At 38.3% G+C, this 22,634-nt stretch overlaps 1 protein-coding gene across 1 annotated transcript in view; it reads left to right on the forward strand.

The window, feature by feature from the left end:
* Positions 1-1,275: 1,275 nt before the first annotated feature.
* The window catches only part of LOC135786283 (uncharacterized), a 30,735-nt gene continuing 9,376 nt past the window's right edge, over positions 1,276-22,634 (forward strand). Inside the window, exons 1-19 of the mRNA XM_073814457.1 lie at positions 1,276-1,405; positions 3,783-3,832; positions 3,968-4,004; positions 7,769-7,836; positions 7,915-10,385; positions 10,541-10,731; positions 11,191-11,355; positions 12,205-12,603; positions 12,722-12,993; positions 14,428-18,051; positions 19,063-20,779; positions 20,899-21,053; positions 21,163-21,284; positions 21,371-21,432; positions 21,626-21,726; positions 21,813-21,879; positions 21,982-22,136; positions 22,248-22,369; positions 22,457-22,518. Of these exons, the coding sequence (XP_073670558.1) occupies positions 1,377-1,405; positions 3,783-3,832; positions 3,968-4,004; positions 7,769-7,836; positions 7,915-10,385; positions 10,541-10,731; positions 11,191-11,355; positions 12,205-12,603; positions 12,722-12,993; positions 14,428-18,051; positions 19,063-20,779; positions 20,899-21,053; positions 21,163-21,284; positions 21,371-21,432; positions 21,626-21,726; positions 21,813-21,879; positions 21,982-22,136; positions 22,248-22,369; positions 22,457-22,518 (9,869 nt within the window). The 5' untranslated portion in view covers positions 1,276-1,376. The remainder of the gene's footprint in view (positions 1,406-3,782; positions 3,833-3,967; positions 4,005-7,768; positions 7,837-7,914; positions 10,386-10,540; positions 10,732-11,190; positions 11,356-12,204; positions 12,604-12,721; positions 12,994-14,427; positions 18,052-19,062; positions 20,780-20,898; positions 21,054-21,162; positions 21,285-21,370; positions 21,433-21,625; positions 21,727-21,812; positions 21,880-21,981; positions 22,137-22,247; positions 22,370-22,456; positions 22,519-22,634) is intronic.

Here is a 22,634-nt window from a genome sequence, read left to right on the forward strand (position 1 = left end):
CAGTGAGCCAATAGGTCAGTGTCTAATATACAACATTTCAAGAAAAAAAAATAATACATCGAAAGGATGTGTGTTCATATCAAGCATGTGAAGTTTCTTTTAAGTAGGCTACTCTGAATCTGGTGTTATGAGAAAATTGTTCAAATTAAAATTAATTTAAGATATAGTAATGTAGCTATTGTTAGACCCATTATAAATAGAAGGCGTGTTTGTTTATGCGTCTGCGTCTGTCAATTGAATAGAAAGAGTGATCTTGATGTGATAAGAGTCTGTGCGTGTTTCTATATGCTAGTATTTAACAGTCCACACCCTATAGTGGTAAGCATGCTTAACAGTATTATTGCGAAAGAGGAAGAATTTTTATTTGGTAAAGAGCCTTATTGTTTCCGATTGTTTTTTGCATTTATGTGCCTGAGTACAAGAGACAAGAGTACAAAATGTGATCACACCCTACAACAAACCATCTTACAATGACAAAAAACAAAGAGAAAGAAAGATGTTTAAACCAAAGTCTCTAAAGAGAGGTAAAGGGAGGACAGTATTGACTATTATGTTTTGGTAAAACTTCGGTAAAGGTAATGTGACTGATGTTGCATTACATTGCTATCAATTATCAAATCCAAATAGACTCATTTTAGCTTTTGATATGCGATGTGCTTCATATCTTGAAAGAAATCATACAAAAAAACTGTGCAGATAATTTAAAAATATGAACATTTTATATACATTTTATTTTATATGTAACTATAAATATATAGGCCTACTTTAATAATAGGCCTAAACGTGTTTACATTTTATTTTATATATAGATATGTACAGGCATGTATACATACGGAGAAATAAATATCTATTAATGTGTTCATATTTACAAATTAACAGATTTTTTTAAATATAAAAATCTACTAATTTTATAAATTATTTAAAAACTACATGTAATTATATATGTATAATATATAAGTATTATCAGTTAAATAGCCTAATATGAAAATCAAACTAAATATTGTATCAAGCGCTGAAGGGCTGCATATGTTTTTAATTGATTTTTCCACAGATTATATATATATTTATATGTGGAAATCTGATCTCCGGTAAACGCGAGCTAAATTCCTGACATTCATGTTAGCATTAATCACATTGCATATTTACACCCAGTTGTTGACATGCAGGAAATAACGCATTCAATGTGATGCTGTTTTGCGCGCTACAAGAGATTCGTCACCGAATTACATCTATACCACACCTAGCGAACGTCAACACGCCTTTGATATATGATGGATTTGATGCTTTCTAGTTAGTCTAACAACTTCTGAACAAGAACGTTGACCTAAAACGCATCTCACAAAACATTGCAAGGATTATAATATCGTTTACTGTACATGGTTATGACTTTGAAGCGCAGGAGAAGGTAGGTTACTGAATTAATTACAAATTTTGGAAGTCTATGATACAATCCAGAGTATAATGATGAATGTCAAATTTCTGGCTTTTAACAGTCGTTTTGAAAAACAGTATGCTTGATATTAAGCCGTTATTAATGCATTTTGTGAGCTGACTGACACAGCTTTGTCAATTACATTTTAGTCATTGATTTCTTTTATATACTTCAAATATCTGTGGAACATGCACTTATTTAAGGCACATTAACTTCATTCATTGAATTATCCTATCGCCTAAGTATTGCAATTAGCCTATAAATAGCCTACATTATTGATACATAAAACATTTATTTAAGCTGCTTTATTTATTGTGAATGTTGTAAAACATACAATCCATGTTAATGTGAGTGAAATTCAATGTTCATTGCGTGCTTGTTGCGAACGAGAACATGTTTGCAGTCAGCAACTAAACTAATAAATATCACAGAAATTTCAGACAATGTTTTTTTAATAGTAGCCTAATATTTTAAAATCTGAAATCAAATATGAAAAAGATCTGGACTTTCCCAAGCAAGCACTAAATTAGTTTTATGGTAAAGTATTACGTAAATTAAACCCGGGGGGTAAAGGCTATTCCGAAAAGCAGGGTTAATTTACCATCAGATTAACCCTGAACTTTCTTACAGGATGTATGTCGGTTCCTAAACACAGTTTAAGATTTAACCTATAGTTCAGTTCAGTCAACAAGTAACCCCATAACCGATTTCACAAGTGACCACAGAATTAACATATTAGGATCGACGTGATTACAAAACAGACCTATTTAAATAATTAATTAATTAATACTTTTGGAAAACCCAAATTTGTACCCTATTTACTCAAGTTCAACATTTATATATTATGTCTCCACGAATTTTATCTGTACTAGTCTACACATCTTTTATAGCCTGTATAAATTATGGAATATTTTAAATATTTACTTTGTATGGATTTGTTTTAAGGCTTATTAACAGTTTTAAGTGTGATTGTATTTTGTATTCATATCACTATTATAATATATATTGTCCTTATTTTACTTCTACTCCTTTTTTGTATGTTCCTAAAATGTTAACATCCTTTGGGGACACTGTATCACCTTCCTTTTCAACATTTGCTATGAATACACCCTTTTTTAATTGTAAATGTGTCATTTTGTTGGTCAGTTTAAATCATGCCTGTGCTTTACCTGTGTTATTCTGTGGGTCAGATTAAATGCACATGCCCATCAGAGACTGCGGGTAGAGGTAACTTCTGTCCCAGTAAATAATCAATTACTGTATTATTTAGCAGAGGACGGGCATTCTGTGTTTCTATATGTTATACTGTACCAATTTACCTCAGCATTTGAACATAACATAATATGTTATACTTTCTGGCACAATAATGAAAATATGTTTGCAAATACATTTATTATAACTGGAGATTTTATCTCTACTTAGCTATTAAGTGAAATAGAGTAATGAGTTTATTTATGAATGACAAAATGGATATGGATGTTTTAAAAATTGTTAACATTAATTAACTGATGTTATATATATATATATATATATATATATATATATATATATATATATATATATATATATATATATATATATATATATATATATATATATATATAACATACATTTTCTAAAACAGTAATAAGCAGCAATCAATATTTGAGACTGTAAATGTAATAAAAAAAGCTTTAACATTATAATATTACGCAAAATATGTGCTTGAACATACTTATGATTCATCATAAGTGCACACATGCGCAGACATTTTCTGAAGTTTAGTGTCATTAACTAAAATGAACTATCCATGGAAAATAAAATATCTTCAAAGAGATGTTTGCTAAGATGGTTACTTACATAACTCGAAATTTCCTCTGATAAAAGTAGAGGTTATCCGCTTACTTACTCTGGAAAATACTCGGGTTATTTACATAACCTGCTTTCTGGAATAACCCCAGGACACAATATTGTATTCAGCAATATTCTCAAGCAATAGCGTTAATACATAGGCTATTACTACTAGTAGAATAATTGAAATCCAATGTACACTTTCCGAAAATTAAGTATTCCTTTAATGTTGATAGATGAATTTATTTTGCACAGCTAGATGAATGCAAGTTAAACATCTTTGAAAATGAAATTAATGTTACCAGAAATATGCGACCCAGTGGTGGCATTTACACTTGCTTTTTTGTTAGTCCTGCTAAATATTATTAAATATTTTTTACAATTTATATATGGTTTGGTTAAATACATTTCTTTGCCTATTTTAGAATGATCAACCTGTCTTAATCAGAAATTTTTTTTTGCACAATGTTGAACAATTTTTAAAATCAAAATAATAACTGATTGTATTTCCTTTTACTAGTGTTTTCCTGTCTAAGAATGATGGCACATGGAGAATTTTATTCACCTTATGTAAGTACATAAAATAAGACAACTTTAATGAGGTTCAAAGAGGTATTTTTAGTTGAGGGAAAATAACATTAGCAAAACAAGCTGGACCTGACCTAACCAATGGACATTTACAAAGCATGGTGTTTCTCTTGACAGTGTGTTTTTGGTGTACAGTTCTATCGGCAAGTGCAGAGTGAGTACATTTACAGTAAATTTACTATAATTCTCGCTAATGTGCAATAACAATAGCTTAGATCGCACTATTCACTAATTCATACATTTTATTTATTGTTTCTAAAGATTTTTTGTTTAAAGAAGTTCTTTTGTGTTATAACAATAGGTCCAACACAGAAATGTAATATGGTCATACATATTCACCTTATTCCGCCACGCCCCTTTTTAATTCTTCGCTCTTCCGCATTTTGTCAACCGACTTCCGCTGCTAATATGGCACAGTGCATTCGGTAGCTAGTTTGGTGGTTAGAAGATTGTTTGTAGTTCACTATAACTTCAGCGAAATGACAAATATCGCAACTGCTGTAAATGTTTTAAATTAGGAGCATGGAGAAAACTTCATACGACGCTCGGATAGTCTTATAATGTCCCATCAATCGTCTCGTGGTTAGACGATATGAAGCAGCCGCGGCCAAGGACATATTTTATTACCTCGTCGTGTCAGAAGGAGTTGATGGAGCAGCATTATTAAAGTACTTATGCCTACCAATATTTACACAGTAATTTCGTCTTTTTTAAAGCAAATGTGCACCTTAGCCAGTCCAATAACTATTTAGTTTTTATGTGGTAATGTACCATGATAGAATTCATTTGCAAACTTGCCAACACTTATTCATTCAAATCAGGAGACTTAAATCCTTTTAAGTGGAATCTACGAAGCTCACATATGGTTTAAGAAATTCCTTATAGATAATATCTGATCACAAGTGTAAAGGTTTATATAACTGCATGACAGGTAACATCTGATCACATTGTAAAGATTTAATATAACTGCACAACATCTGATCATATTGTAAAGGTTTAATATAACTGCATGGCAGGAAATATCTGATCATATTGTAAAGGTTTAATATAACTGCATGGCAGGAAATATCTGATCACATTGTAAAGATTGAATATAACTGCACAACATCTGATCATATTGTAAAGGTTTAATATAACTGCATGGCAGGTAACATCTGATCACATTGTAAAGATTTAATATAGCTGCACAACATCTGATCATATTGTAAAGGTTTAATATAACTGCATGGCAGGTAATATCTGATCACATTGTAAAGGTTTAATATCACTGCATGACATCTGATCACATATGAAGGTTTAATTTAAAACAGGTAAAATCAGGTCACATTGTAAAGGTTTATAAAAATAACTATGGACTAAGAAACAGTTAACTTTTCAGCAAGACCACCCTGCAATGATTTAAGACGCAGCTTTATCAGAGTCATCAGGAGCTGATTTCAAGTGTTTATCTGGAAGCTGTTGGTGTATGTACTGGTGAAGTGCTTGGCGACTGTGTAATGCATGCAATATCAACCCTGTGTAAAGCTGACAAAGATGGTTGTTTCTCAGCAGAGATATGTACATTTGTGCCAGCTCAACACATGAAGCAGAAGCATTGAAGCAGTTTCTCAGACAGGGTTTCCAGGACTGGGCCTTAATTATATTAGGACATTTTAGTTTTTACAAACAAACCACATCTTGTGACAAAACAATGGCACTCATATGTGTTGAGGTATGTCAGTACAAGGTGTTTTTAAATTATCGTAGCTCAAATAAGCATTTTAGCCTGGGACCAGCATAAGCCCTGTCCGGGAAACCGCAAGGTTGTTTTCCCATATCAGATTTAGGTTGCTTCAGGTTGAGTTGTGATTTTAAAGTGTAGTTGTGTTCAGAGACGGATTGATCCTCCCATTGTGTTTCTGCATCACAGTTTAGGAACATGTTGATTGTATCATCCTCACAGTTGTCCATTGCATCACTAAACATCAATGCATCTGTGAAAATAATATAACCATAAACATTTTTATGTTAATATTTAAAAGAAACTTGCATCATGAGAATTAATATATAAACGACACCCATACTTAAACAGAACAGTGTGTAAGAGAGATGCATTAAAAAGAGACAGTAACATACACACAACCTCTAACTTCAGTGTTAAATAATATGTCGTTTAATATGTCATTATCAATATCTGAATGAGAAATGAACTGACCTTCTAGCATCTGAAATCTCTGTAACTTGTATGAATCACGTGAGCTACTGTAAGAATGTAATGTACTATAATATATCGTTGTCTTATCTTAAATATAAAAATGTAGGTGGGCAATGAAAATCATTAAAAATAATTGCATTTTATAAACTAATGTTACTGATCTTAAGTTTATTTGTAGAACGGACATCACAAATCTAACGTTAGGCGATCGAGCAAATTTAGCTAAGATAGCTTACCTGAAACTGACCACCTTTTCAACACCCGGCGTGGTTTAAAGTTACCGGAACATCGTAGTCGAACCATTACTTGGGATTAGGGTGTTCCTCAGTCGGCTTCCCATCCGTTAAAATTGGTAAGAAACAAACATAAAGGCACTTGAGTGAGCTTTTTAAGATTAACGCGTCGCCTTCAGCCACTGCCTCAGCTGCTCATCATATGCAGCCGGAAGTACGTTGACAAAATGAGCGCAATGGCGCCGCCCTTGTTGTTGTGAAAAATAAGGTGAATAAAATATAGATACTACATATATAAAATTCACATTTTTATATATTACAAAATACGTCAAAATAGACATGTTAAATATGACACTTACATTTCTTTGTCACACATACTTGTTAAACAACATATTAATATAGAGTATGCACTGTGTACATAGTATATACTGAGTATATATACATATATACATAGTATATATGTCTGAGAACAAAAAGTGGAATTAAAAGTAAATCTGGTTTATGTATGTCTATATCCATATATTGGGTAAAACGAAAGAATCACGCACATCCAAGTTAAATGCGGGTGCAGGATCAAATCAATGAATAAGTAACAAAAGAGAAGGATCCGCACACCAAACAGCTCCCTTACATAAATTTATTCAGAGTGACGTTTCGGGTCTCTACAACCCTTCCTCAGACTAACCGGAAGTCAACACAGTTGCCTATTTATATATAGTCAATGTGTCATGTGATTACACCACACTCACATAACACAGATATACCAACATTCATCATTTACAAAAACATATACAAAAACATATATAAATATATATACACCATACAATTTTATATATCCCTAAATGTAATATATTGCACCATGTCCGTGTAAAACATATTACATATCACTCAAACATACTAACTGAATATACTATATACATGATACATGGACATCATAATTCTCACATGTGTATAATCGCATATCATCATGTACATTTATATCAATCCATGTCTACAAGTTTACTACGTACATAATTAAATTAAATTAGGAAAGGTGAACCATTTTCTTTTATATGTAATATGTTTTACACGGACATGGTGCAATATATTACATTTAGGGATATATAAAATTGTATGGTGTATATATATTTATATATGTTTTTGTATATGTTTTTGTAAATGATGAATGTTGGTATATCTGTGTTATGTGAGTGTGGTGTAATCACATGACACATTGACTATATATAAATAGGCAACTGTGTTGACTTCCGGTTAGTCTGAGGAAGGGTTGTAGAGACCCGAAACGTCACTCTGAATAAATTTATGTAAGGGAGCTGTTTGGTGTGCGGATCCTTCTCTTTTGTTATATATCCATATATTGACCAAAAATATTGCTAAATGAGTTCAGAAAAATATGGACTATAATAATAATTATGACATCTAAACAATTTGTTAAGTTTAGGATATAAATAATTTTCTTTTTGAGTCACTAAAAATTGTCTTATGAACTAGTACCAGTACTTCAACAACCTCAACTACATCTACTACTCCAGTTTCATCTGAAGCATCCACAACAACAGGTATGATGACAGAAAGCACAACATATTCCTTAATTCCTATAAATTCAGAACCTACAACTAAACCTGTAACAACTACAGCTTTCAGCACATCATCACCGACAACAACAAATGTGAAAACAGACAGCACAACAGTTTCCTCAACAAATCCTACCACTTCAGAAACAACAAGTGCATCTTCAACAACTCCTACCACTTCTGGAACAACAAGTGCATCTTCAACAACTCCTACCACTTCAGAAATAACAAGTGCATCTTCAACAACTCCTACCACTTCAGGAACAACAAGTGCATCTTCAACAACTCCTACGACTTCAGAAACATCAAGTGCATCTTCAACAACTCCTACCACTTTCGGAACAACAAGTGCATCTTCAACAACTCCTACCACTTCAGAAACATCAAGTGCATCTTCAACAACTCCTACCACTTCAGAAACAACAAGTGCATCTTCAACAACTCCTACCACTTCCGGAACGACAAGTGACTCTTCAACAACTCCTACCACTTCCGGAACGACAAGTGCATCTTCGACAACTCCTACCACTTCCGGAACGACAAGTGCATCTTCAACGACTCCTACCACTTCCGGAACAACAAGTGCATCTTCAACAACTCCTACCACTTCCGGAACGACAAGTGCATCTTCAACAACTCCTACCACTTCAGAAACAACAAGTGCATCTTCAACAACTCCTACAACTCCCGGAACAACAAGTGCATCTTTAACAACTCCTACCACTTCTGGAACAACAAGTGCATCTTCAACAACTCCTACCACTTTCGGAACAACAAGTGCATCTTCAACAACTCCTACCACTTCCGGAACAACAAGTGCATCTTTAACAACTCCTAGCACTTCCAGAACAACAAGTGCATCTTCAACAACACCTACCACTTCAGAAACAACAAGTGCATCTTCAACAACTCCTACAACTTCAGAAACATCAAGTGCATCTTCAACAACTCCTACCACTTTCGGAACAACAATTGCATCTTCAACAACTCCTACCACTTCCGAAACAACAAGTGCATCTTTAACAACTCCTACCACTTCCGGAACAACAAGTGCATCTTCAACAACTTCTACGACTTCAGAAACAACAAGTGCGTCTTCAACAACTCCTACCACTTCCGGAACAACAAGTGCATCTTTAACAACTCCTACCACTTCTGGAACAACAAGTGCATCTTCAACAACTCCTACCACTTCAGAAACATCCAGTGCATCTTCAACAACACCTACCACTTCCGGAACAACAAGTGCATCTTCAACAACTCCTACCACTTCTGGAACAACAAGTGCATCTTCAACAACTCCTACCTCTTCCGGAACAACAAGTGCATCTTCAACAACTCCTACGACTTCAGAAACAACAAGTGCATCTTCAACAACTCCTACGACTTCAGAAACATCAAGTGCATCTTCAACAACTCCTACCACTTTCGGAACAACAAGTTCATCTTCAACAACTCCTACCACTTCTGGAACAACAAGTGCATCTTCAACAACACCTACCACTTTCGGAACATCAAGTGCATCTTCAACAACTCCTACCACTTCCGGAACGACAAGTGCCTCTTCAACAACTCCTATCACTTTCGGAACGACAAGTGCATCTTCAACAACTCCTACCACTTCAGAAACAACAAGTGCATCTTCAACAACTCCTACCACTTCCGGAACGACAAGTGCCTCTTCAACAACTCCTATCACTTCCGGAACGACAAGTGCATCTTCGACAACTCCTACCACTTCCGGAACGACAAGTGCATCTTCAACGACTCCTACCACTTCCGGAACAACAAGTGCATCTTCAACAACTCCTACCACTTCAGAAACAACAAGTGCATCTTCAACAACTCCTACGACTTCAGAAACATCAAGTGCATCTTCAACAACTCCTACCACTTTCGGAACAACAAGTGCATCTTCAACAACTCCTACCACTTCCGGAACGACAAGTGCCTCTTCAACAACTCCTATCACTTTCGGAACGACAAGTGCATCATCAACAACTCCTACCACTTCAGAAACAACAAGTGCATCTTCAACAACTCCTACCACTTCCGGAACGACAAGTGCCTCTTCAACAACTCCTATCACTTCCGGAACGACAAGTGCATCTTCGACAACTCCTACCACTTCCGGAACAACAAGTGCATCTTCAACGACTCCTACCACTTCCGGAACAACAAGTGCATCTTCAACAACTCCTACCACTTCAGAAACAACAAGTGCATCTTCAACAACTCCTACCACTCCCGGAACAACAAGTGCATCTTTAACAACTCCTACCACTTCTGGAACAACAAGTGCATCTTCAACAACTCCTACCACTTTCGGAACAACAAGTGCATCTTCAACAACTCCTACCACTTCCGGAACAACAAGTGCATCTTTAACAACTCCTACCACTTCTGGAACAACAAGTGCATCTTCAACAACTCCTACCACTTCCGGAACAACAAGTGCATCTTCAACAACTCCTACCACTTCCGGAACAACAAGTGCATCTTTAACAACTCCTACAACTTCAGAAACATCAAGTGCATCTTCAACAACTCCTACCACTTTCGGAACAACAAGTGCATCTTCAACAAATCCTACCACTTCCGGAACAACAAGTGCATCTTCAACAACTCCTACCACTTCCGGAACAACAAGTGCATCTTTAACAACTCCTACCACTTCCGGAACAACAAGTGCATCTTCAACAACTTCTACGACTTCAGAAACAACAAGTGCGTCTTCAACAACTCCTACCACTTCCGGAACAACAAGTGCATCTTTAACAACTCCTACCACTTCTGGAACAACAAGTGCATCTTCAACAACTCCTACCACTTCAGAAACATCCAGTGCATCTTCAACAACACCTACCACTTCCGGAACAAGTGCATCTTCAACAACTCCTACCACTTCTGGAACAACAAGTGCATCTTCAACAACTCCTACCACTTCCGGAACAACAAGTGCATCTTCAACAACTCCTACGACTTCAGAAACAACAAGTGCATCTTCAACAACTCCTACGACTTCAGAAACATCAAGTGCATCTTCAACAACTCTTACCACTTTCGGAACAACAAGTGCATCTTTAACAACTCCTAGCACTTCCGGAACAACAAGTGCATCTTCAACAACACTTACCACTTCCGGAACAACAGGTGCATCTTCAACAACTCCTACCACTTTAGAAACATCAAGTGCATCTTCAACAACTCTTACCACTTTCGGAACAACAAGTGCATCTTCAACAACTCCTACCACTTCCAGAACAACAAGTGCATCTTTAACAACTCCTACCACTTCCGGAACAACAAGTGCATCTTCAACAACTTCAACGACTTCAGAAACAACAAGTGCGTCTTCAACAACTCCTACCACTTCCGGAACATCAAGTGCATCTTTAACAACTCCTACCACTTCTGGAACAACAAGTGCATCTTCAACAACTCCTACCACTTCAGAAACATCCAGTGCATCTTCAACAACACCTACCACTTCCGGAACAACAAGTGCATCTTCAACAACTCCTACCACTTCTGGAACAACAAGTGCATCTTCAACAACTCCTACCTCTTCCGGAACAACAAGTGCATCTTCAACAACTCCTACGACTTCAGAAACATCAAGTGCATCTTCAACAACTCCTACCACTTTCGGAACAACAAGTGCATCTTTAACAACTCCTACCACTTCCGGAACAACAAGTGCATCTTCAACAACTCCTACTACTTCAGAAACAACAAGTGCATCTTTAACAACTCCTACCACTTCCGAAACAACAAGTGCATCTTCAACAACTCCTACCACTTCCGGAACAACAAGTGCATCTTCAACAACTCCTACCACTTCAGAAACAACAAGTGCATCTTCAACAACTCCTACCACTTCCGGAACAACAAGTGCATCTTCAACAACTCCTACCACTTCCGGAACAACAAGTGCATCTTCAACAACTCCTACCACTTCCGGAACAACAAGTGCATCTTCAACAACTCCTACCACTTCCGGAACAACAAGTGCATCTTCAACAACTCCTAGCACTTCAGAAACATCAATTGCATCTTCAACAACTCCTACCACTTTCGGAACAACAAGTACATCTTCAACAACTCCTACCACTTCCGGAACAACAAGGGCATCTTCAACAACTCCTACCACTTCCGGAACAACAAGTGCATCTTCAACAACTCCTACCACTTCCGGAACAACAAGTGCATCTTCAACAACTCCTACCACTTCAGAAACAACAAGTGCATCTTCAACAACTCCTACCACTTCCGGAAGAACAAGTGCATCTTCAACATTTCCTACCACTTCCGGAACAACAAGTGCATCTTCAACAACTCCTAGCACTTCAGAAACATCAATTGCATCTTCAACAACTCCTACCACTTTCGGAACAACAAGTACATCTTCAACAACTCCTACCACTTCCGGAACAACAAGTGCATCTTCAACAACTCCTACCACTTTAGAAACATCAAGTGCATCTTCACAAACTCCTACCACTTCCGAAACAACAAGTGCATCTTTAACAACTCTTACCACTTCCGGAACAACAAGTGCATCTTCAACAACTCCTACCTCTTCCGAAACAACAAGTGCATCTTTAACAACTCTTACCACTTCCGGAACAACAAGTGCATCTTCAACAACTCCTACCTCTTCCGGAACAACAAGTGCATCTTCAACAACTCCTACGACTTCAGAAACATCAAGTGCATCTTCAACAACTCCTTCCACTTTCGGAACAACAAGTGCATCTTCAACAACTCCTACCACTTCCAGAACAACAAGTGCATCTTCAACAACTCCTACCACTTCAGAAACATCAAGTGCATCTTCAACAACTCCTACCACTTTCGGAACAACAAGTGCATCTTCAACAACTCCTACCACTTCAGAAACATCAAGTGCATCTTCAACAACTCCTACCACTTCCGGAACAACAATTGCATCTTCAACAACTCCTACCACTTCAGAAACATCAAGTGCATCTTCAACAACTCCTACCACTTCAGAAACAACAAGTGTATCTTTAACAACTCCTAGCACTTCCGGAACAACAAGTGCATCTTCAACAACTCCTACCACTTCAGAAACATCAAGTGCATCATCAACAACACCTACCACTTCCGGAAAAACAAGTGCATCTTTAACAACTCCTACGACTTCAGAAACAACAAGTGCATCTTCAACAACTCCTACCACTTCCGGAACAACAAGTGCATCTTTAACAACTCCTACCACTTCCGGAACAACAAGTGCATTTTCAACAACTCCTACCACTTCAGAAACAACAAGTGCATCTTCAACAACTCCTACCACTTCCGAAACAACAAATGCATCTTTAAACACTCCTACCACTTCTGAAACAACAAGTGCATCTTCAACAACTCCTAGCACTTCCGGAACAACAAGTGCATCTTCAACAACTCCTACCACTTCCGGAACAACAAGTGCATCTTTAACAACTCCTACCACTTCCGGAACAACAAGTGCATCTTTAACAACTCCTACCACTTCCGGAACAACAAGTGCATCTTCAACAACTCCTACCACTTCAGAAACATCAAGTGCATCTTCAACAACTCCTACCACTTTCGGAACAACAAGTACATCTTCAACAACTCCTACCACTTCTGGAACATCAAGTGCATCTTCAACAACTCCTACCACTTCAGAAACAACAAGTGCATCTTCAACAACTCCTACCACTTCAGAAACAACAAGTGCATCTTCAACAACTCCTACCACTTCCGGAACAACAAGTGCATCTTCAACAAATCCTACCAGTTCCGGAACAACAAGTGCATCTTCAACAACTCCTACCACTTCCGGAACAACAAGTGCATCTTCAACAACTCCTACCACTTCCGGAACAACATTTGCATCTTCAACAACTCCTACCACATCCGGAACAACAAGTGCAATTTTACACACTCCTACCACTTCAGAAATAACAAGTGCATCTTCAACATCTCCTACCACTTCCGGAACAACAAGTGCATCTTCAAACACTCCAACCACTTCCGGAACAACAAGTGCATCTTTAACAACTCCTACCACTTCCGGATCAACAAGTGCTTTTTCAACAACTCCTACCACTTCAGAAACAACAAGTGCATCTTTAACAACTCCTACCACTTTCGGAACAACAAGTGCATCTTCAACAACTCCTACCACTTCCGGAACAACAAGTGCATCTTCAACAACTCCTACCACTTCCGGAACAACAAGTGCATCTTCAACAACTCCTACCACTTCCGGAACAACAAGTGCATCTTCAACAACTCCTACCACTTCCGGAACAACAAGTGCATCTTTAACAACTCCTACCACTTCCGGAACAACAAGTGCATCTTTAACAACTCCTACCACTTCAGAAACAACAAGTGCATCTTCAACAACTCCTACCACTTCAGAAACATCAAGTGCATCTTCAACAACTCCTACCACTTCCGGAACAACAAGTGCATCTTCAACAACTCCTACCACTTCCGGAACAACAAGTGCATCTTCAACAACTCCTACCACTTCCGGAACAACAAGTGCATCTTTAACAACTCCTACCACCTCAGAAACAACAAGTGCATCTTCAACAACTCTTACCACTTCTGGAACAACAAGTGCATCTTCAACAACTCCTACCACTTCAGAAACATCAAGTGCATCTTCAACAACTCCTACCACTTCCGGAACAACAAGTGCATCTTCAACAACTCCTATCACTTCAGAAACATCAAGTGCATCTTCAACAACTCCTACCACTTCCGAAACAACAAGTGCATCTTCAACTACTCCTACCACTTCCAGAACAACTAGTGCATCTTCAACAACTCCTACCACTTCCGGAACAACAAGTGCATCTTCAACAACTCCTACCACTTCAGAAACAACATTTTTGTCTTCAACAACTCCAACCACTTCAGTAACATCAACTGCATCTTCAAAAACTCCTACCACTTCCGAAACAACAATTGCATCTTTAACAATTACAAACGTTAGTACAACTTTACAAACAACATCAGATGTAACAACAGACAGCACATTAGTGTCCTCAACAACTCCTACCACTTCAGAAACAACAAGTGCATCTTCAACAACTCCTACCACTTCCGGATCAACAAGTGCATCTTCAACAACTCATACCACTTCCGGAACAACAAGTGCATCTTCAACAACTCCTATCACTTCAGAAACATCAAGTGCATCTTCAACAACTCATACCACTTCCGTAACAACAAGTGCATCTTCAACAACTCCTACCACTTCAGAAATATCAAGTGCATCTTCAACAACTCCTACCACTTTCGGAACAACAAGTACATCTTTAACAACTTCAACCACTTCCGGAACAAGTGCATCTTCAACAACTCCTACCACTTCCGGAACAACAAGTGCATTTTCAACAACTCATACCACTTCCGGAACAACAAGTGCATCTTCAACAACTCCTACCACATCAGAAACATCAATTGCATCTTTAACAACTCATAACACTTCCGGAACAACAAGTGCATCTTCAACAACTCCTACCACTTCAGAAATATCAAGTGCATCTTCAACAACTCCTACCACTTTTGGAACAACAAGTGCATCTTTAACAACTCCTACCACTTCCGGAACAACAAGTGCATCTTTATCAACTCCTACCACTTCCAGAACAACAAGTGCATCTTCAACAACTCCTACCACTTCAGAAACAGCAAGTGCATCTTCAACAACTCCTACCACTTCTGGAACAACAAGTGCATCTTCAACAACTCCTACCAATTCAGAAACAACAAGTGCATCTTTAACAACTCCTACCACTTCCGGAACAACATTTGCTTCTTCAACAATTCCTACCACTTCCGGAACAACAAGTGCATCTTCAACAACTCCTACCACTTCAGAAACAACAAGTGCATCTTTAACAACTCCTACCACTTCCGGAACAAGTGCATCTTCAACAACTCCTACCACTTCCGGGACAACAAGTGCATTTTCAACAACTCATACCACTTCCGGAACAACAAGTGCATCTTCAACAACTCCTACCACATCAGAAACATCAAGTGCATCTTTAACAACTCATACCACTTCCGGAACAACAAGTGCATCTTCAACAACTCCTACCACTTCAGAAATATCAAGTGCATCTTCAACAACTCCTACCACTTTCGGAACAACAAGTGCATCTTTAACAACTCCTACCACTTCCGGAACAACAAGTGCATCTTTATCAACTCCTACCACTTCCGGAACAACAAGTGCATCTTCAACAACTCCTACCACTTCAGAAACAGCAAGTGCATCTTCAACAACTCCTATCACTTCCGGAACAACAATTGTATCTTCAACAACTCCTACCACTTTAGGAACAACAAGTGCATTTTCAACAACTCCTACCACTTCAGAAACAACAAGTGCATCTTCAACAACTCCTACCACTTCTGGAACAACAAGTGCATCTTCAACAACTCCTACCAATTCAGAAACAACAAGTGCATCTTTAACAACTCCTACCACTTCCGGAACAACATTTGCATCTTCAACAATTCCTACCACTTCCGGAACAACAAGTGCATCTTCAACAACTCCTACCACTTCAGAAACAACAAGTGCATCTTCAACAACTTCTACAACTTCAGAAACAACAAGTGCATCTTCAACAACTCCTATCACTTCTGGAACAACAATTGCATCTTCAACAACTCCTGCCACTTCTGGAACAACAAGTGCATTTTCAACAACTCCTACCACTTCAGAAACATCAAGTGCATCTTCAACAACTCCTACCACTTCCGGGTCAACAAGTGCATCTTCAACAACTCTTATCACTTCCGGAACAACAAGTGCATCTTCAACAACTCCTACCACTTCCGGAACAACATTTGCATCTTCAACAACTCCTACCACACCCGGAACAACAAGTGCATCTTTAACAACTCCTACCACTTCCGGAACAACAAGTGCATCTTCAACATCTCCTACCACTTCCGGATCAACAAGTGCATCTTCAACAACTCCTATCACTTCCGGAACAACAAGTGCATCTTCAACAACTCCTACCACTTCCGGAACAACATTTGCATCTTCAACAACCCCTACCACTTCCGGAACAACAAGTCCATCTTCAACAACTCCTACCACATCCGGAACAACAAGTGCATCTTCAACAACTCCTACCACTTCAGAAACAACAAGTGCATCTACAACAACTCCTACCACTTCAGAAACATCAAGTGCATCTTCAACAACTCCTACCACTTCCGGAACAATAAGTGCATCTTCAACAACTCCTACCACTTTTGGAACAACAAGTGCATCTTCAACAACACCTACCACTTCAGGAACAACAAGTGCATCTTTATCAACACCTACCACTTCCGGAACAACAAGTGCATCTTCAACTACTCCTACCATTTCCGGAACAACAATTGCATCTTTAACAACTCCTACCACTTTTGGAACAACAAGTGCATCTTTAACAACTCCTTCCACTTCCGGAACAACAAGTGCATCTTCAACAACTCCTACCACTTCAGAAACATCAAGTGCATCTTCAACAACTCCTATCACTTCCGGAACAACAAGTGCATCTTTAACAACTCCTACCACTTCCGGAACAACAAGTGCATCTTTTACAACTCCTACCACTTCAGAAACAACAAGTGCATCTTCAACAACTCCTACCACTTCCGGAACAATAAGTGCATCTTCAACATCTCCTACCACTTCCGGAACATCAAGTGCATCTTTAACAACTCCTACCACTTCCGGAACAACAAGTGCATCTTTTACAACTCCTACCACTTCAGAAACAACAAGTGCATCTTCAACAACTCCTACCACTTCCGGAACAATAAGTGCATCTTCAACATCTCCTACCACTTTTGGAACAACAAGTGCATCTTCAACAACTCCTACCACTTCCGAAACATCAAGTGCATCTTTAACAACTCCTACCACTTCCGGAACAACAAGTGCATCTTCAACAACTTCTACCACTTCCGGATCAACAAGTGCATCTTCGACAACTCCTACCACTTCAGGAACAACTAGTGCATCTTTAAAAACTCCTACCACTTCAGAAACAACAAGTGCATTTTCAACAACTCCTACCACTTCCGGATTAACAAGTGCATCTTCAACAACTCCTATCACTTCCGGAATAACAAGTGCATCTTCAACAACTCTTACCACTTCCGGAACAACAAGTGCATCTTCAACAACTCCTACCACTTCCGGAACAACAAGTGCATCTTCAACAACTCCTACCACTTCCGGTACAACAAGTGCATCTTCAACAACTCCTACCACTTCCGGAACAACAAGTGCATCTTCAACAACTCCTACCACTTCCGGAACAACAAGTGCATCTATAACAACTCCTAGCACTTCAGAAACAACAAGTGCATCTTCAACACCTTCTATCACTTCCGGAACAACAAGTGCATCTTCAACAACTTCTACCACTTCCGGAACAACAAGTGCATCTATAACAACTCCTACCACTTCCGGATTAACAAGTGCATCTTCAACAACTCCTATCACTTCCGGAATAACAAGTGCATCTTCAACAACTCTTACCACTTCCGGAACAACAAGTGCATCTTCAACAACTCCTACCACTTCCGGAACAACAAGTGCATCTTCAACAACTCCTACCACTTCCGGAACAACAAGTGCATCTTCAACAACTCCTACCACTTCCGGAACAACAAGTGCATCTTCAACAACTCCTACCACTTCCGGAACAACAAGTGCATCTATAACAACTCCTACCACTTCCGGAACAACAAGTGCATCTTCAACACCTCCTATCACTTCCGGAACAACAAGTGCATCTTCAACAACTTCTACCACTTCCGGAACAACAAGTGCATCTTTAACAACTCCTACCACTTCCGGAACAACAAGTGCATCTTCAACAACTCATACCACTTCAGAAACAACAAGTGCATCTTCAACAACTCCTACCACTTCAGAAACATTAAGTGCAAGTGCATCTTCAACAACTCCTACCACTTCCGGAACAACAAGTGCATCTATAACAACTCCTACCACTTCCGGAACAACAAGTGCATCTTCAACACCTCCTATCACTTCCGGAACAACAAGTGCATCTTCAACAACTCCTACCACTTCCGGAACAACAAGTGCATCTATAACAACTCCTACCACTTCTGGAACAACAAGTGCATCTTCAACAACTCATACCACTTCAGAAACAACAAGTGCATCTTCAACAACTCCTACCACTTCAGAAACATCAAGTGCATTTTCAATAACTCCTACCACTTCAGAAACAACAAGTGCATTTTCAATAACTCCTACCACTTCAGAAACAACAAGTGCATCCTTACCAACTCCTACCACTTCAGAAACAACAAGTGCATCTTCAACAACTCCTACCACTTCAGAAACAACAAGTACATTTCCAACAAATACAGACACTAGTACAACTTTACACACAACAACAGGTGTGACAACAGAAAGAACAATATCTTCCTCATTAGCTCCCCAAACTACAACTGGACATGCAACAAGTACAGCTGCAGCTTTAAGTGCAGTTTCATCAACAGCTGTGTCCACAGAAAGTATTTCATTTTCCTCAACCACCCCAACAACAATAAAAAGTGTAACAGCACCTGTAACAAGCAAAACTGCAGCTTCAAGTACAGCTCCATCAACAGGTGTGACAACAGAAAGAACAATATTTTCTTCACTAGCTCCCCAAACTACAACTGCACCTGCATCAAGTACAACTCCAGCTATAAGTGCAGTTTCATCCACAGCTGTGTCCACAGAAAGTAGTACATTTTCCTCAACCACCCCAGCAACTTTAAAACCTGTAACAGCACCTGGAACAAGCACAACTGCAGCTTCAATTACAGCTCCATCCACATCAACGGGTGTAACATCAGAGAGCACAAGATTTTCTTCAACAACTCCTACCATTACAGAAACACCAGCTGTACCAACAACAAACACAACTAAAACTTTAACTATAGCTCCATCCACAGCAACAGCTATGACCACGGAAAGCATATCAATGTCATCAAGCATTCCTCTCCTTCTAAAAACTACTAAGCTTGCAACAAGCACAATTGCTGCTTTATCAACAACACCTACAACTTCTCAAACTGCATCTTCTACTACCACGAAAGCTTCCACAAGAACCGTGTTGACTCCAGAAAGCACAACTTTTGCCTCAACAATTGCATCAGTATTGACTACAATTACGTCTTCCACTATGACCTTATCTTCCCCTATTGCACATGCACCAACAACTACAGCTTTCACAATCACAACTTTGCCTACAGATTCTAGATCAGCTACAACCTCAACTCGTACATCACCAACAATGTATAAATCTACAGAAGGTTTAACAGCACCTGCAACAACCACATTTAAACTTTCCACAAGCACTATAGTACCTTCAATTACCTCAACATCAACTCCAACCTCAACTAAAACTACTGCCATTCCAACAAAAAGTGCTTCTCTAGCAGCAACAATGTCAACAACTATAAATCCCACAAGCTCATCTAAAGCACAAGGTTCAAACACAACCACACATCAAACCACAACTGCATTTCAAGTCACAACTGCACCTTTATCAAGTACAACTATAGCTTTTACAAAGACAGTTCCAGCACTGAGCCAAACAACACATTTTACCAGAACAACTACACCTCCAATAACCACAACTGTGTCTCCGGAAAACATAACTGTAGCTGTGACAATTACATCTTCAACCTCAGTAAGTGCAACAGCTACTTCAAGGATGATTATAGCTCCAACCACTACAACTCCAACAAAAACAACTGAAGCTTCAACTGTATCATCTACAACTTTGACTGTTCCCACTACAACAAGCAGTGCTGAACCTTTGGTCTCTCACATGTCAACAAGCAAGTTCCCAGTGACTTTGAATCAAATGTAAGCGTTGATTATCATTACTATTATTGTAACAAAAAAATCACAATTACTTATATAGACAATGTATTAATCCCAAGTGCTTATCTGTATTAAAGTGAAAGATTTGCCACTTTTTGCAGATCTGGTTCAGCAGTGGTGACAAGCAAACTAGTGTTCAACTCCTTATCTCCAGTCCCCAGTGAAACTCTGGTGCTCAGTGCTATCCAAACCCTCAGGGACTCAAAAGAGTCACAACTTGGTGAATCCGTGAAGGTGGCGAATGTCACTTATGAAAGTAAGTGACGTATTTTTTTGATAAAGGCAATTTCTATATGGTATGAAAGTGTGAAGCAGCATGAAATAGCAAACTTTGGCGCAATCAAAATAAATATATCTTTAAACAGGAATCTCAGACACCTCCTATGCAGTCATCATTATATTTACTCTGAGTAACATCAGCATCCCAGAAGACCCTGATCTAAAAAAGAACACTTACAATCAAGTGCAAAATACTGTCAATACTGCGGTAAGCATTCACAATTGTTCCCTTTAAAGAGTTGGGTCCAAAAAACCTTCACAGGGATTAAAGAACTGTTTGATTTTCCCTAACAGCTGAACACTCTTCTGAATGGGCCTACCTCTCCAGTTTTTGAACCCACATCCTCTGACTTCACGTAAGATGAAATTTGAGTTCTATCTCTTAATTATATAGATTAATTTTGTTAGTTGCATGCAAGAAAAAATTTTGGGATATTGATACATGTCAACTGTTAAAGTACATTTACATAAAAATTCTACTAAAATGGTTTTACACATAAAGAAAAAAAGCTCTTTACAAATGTGTTACAGTATATGCTTTTCTTACAGGAGCACATCAGACCAAATTAATGGCATGATGGTTTACACCTTCCAAGATGGAGATGCGATACAACCAGTCAGCTTCCTAGATTTGCTTCGTTTACCAATAGGTACAAATATTTTAACAACCTTATATAGTTTAATTCTTAAAAATCTTGGAAGTGACGAAACTTTAATATTAATTTAATTCTTCTAGGATCAACAACTACAACTGTGTTTCCTCTGACATCAAGCAAATTCCCATTGACGTCTCAGAAACCACTGTAAGTGTTAATTATTAGTATTAGAAATAACAATAAGTCATGTAGTCATCTTTTAATACCAAGCCCTGAACTGTATTAAATGAAAATTGCGCCCTTTTGCAGATCTGGATCAGCAGTGGTGACAAGCAAACTGGTGTTTAACTCCTCATCTCCAGTCCCCAGTGAAACTCTGGTGCTCAGTGCTATCCAAACCCTCTGGGACTCAAGAAAGTCAAAACTTGGTGAATCCGTGAAGGTGGCGAATGTCACTTATGAAAGTAAGTGACATCATTATTGGAGAAAGGCTATTTCTACATCGTATAAAAGTGTGAATCAGTGATGAATATGCAAATTTGGCACAATCAAAAACAATTTTTTTTTCCAAACAGAAATCTCAGACACCTCATATGCAGTCATCATTACATTAACTCTGAGTAACATCAGCATCCCAGAAGACCCTGAGCTCAAAAACAACACTTACAATCAAGTGCAAAATACTGTCAATACTGCGGTAAGCATTCACAATTTTCCTATTAAAGAGTTGGGTCTAATAAAAACCTTATTCTGTCATTAATGAATGGTTTGATTTCCCTTACAGCTGAACACTCTTCTGAATGGGCCTACCTCTCCAGTTTTTGAACCCACGTCCTCTGACTTCACGTAAGATTAAATTTGAATTATTTTATTAATTGCATGCAAGAAAACATTTTAAGACATAGCAACATTCCAACTGATAAAGTACATTTGCATAAAAAAAACAAATTTCACACATAAAA

This window comes from Paramisgurnus dabryanus, chromosome 4 (genome assembly GCF_030506205.2).
Source record: "Paramisgurnus dabryanus chromosome 4, PD_genome_1.1, whole genome shotgun sequence".
NCBI classification, from domain to species: Eukaryota; Metazoa; Chordata; class Actinopteri; order Cypriniformes; family Cobitidae; genus Paramisgurnus; species Paramisgurnus dabryanus.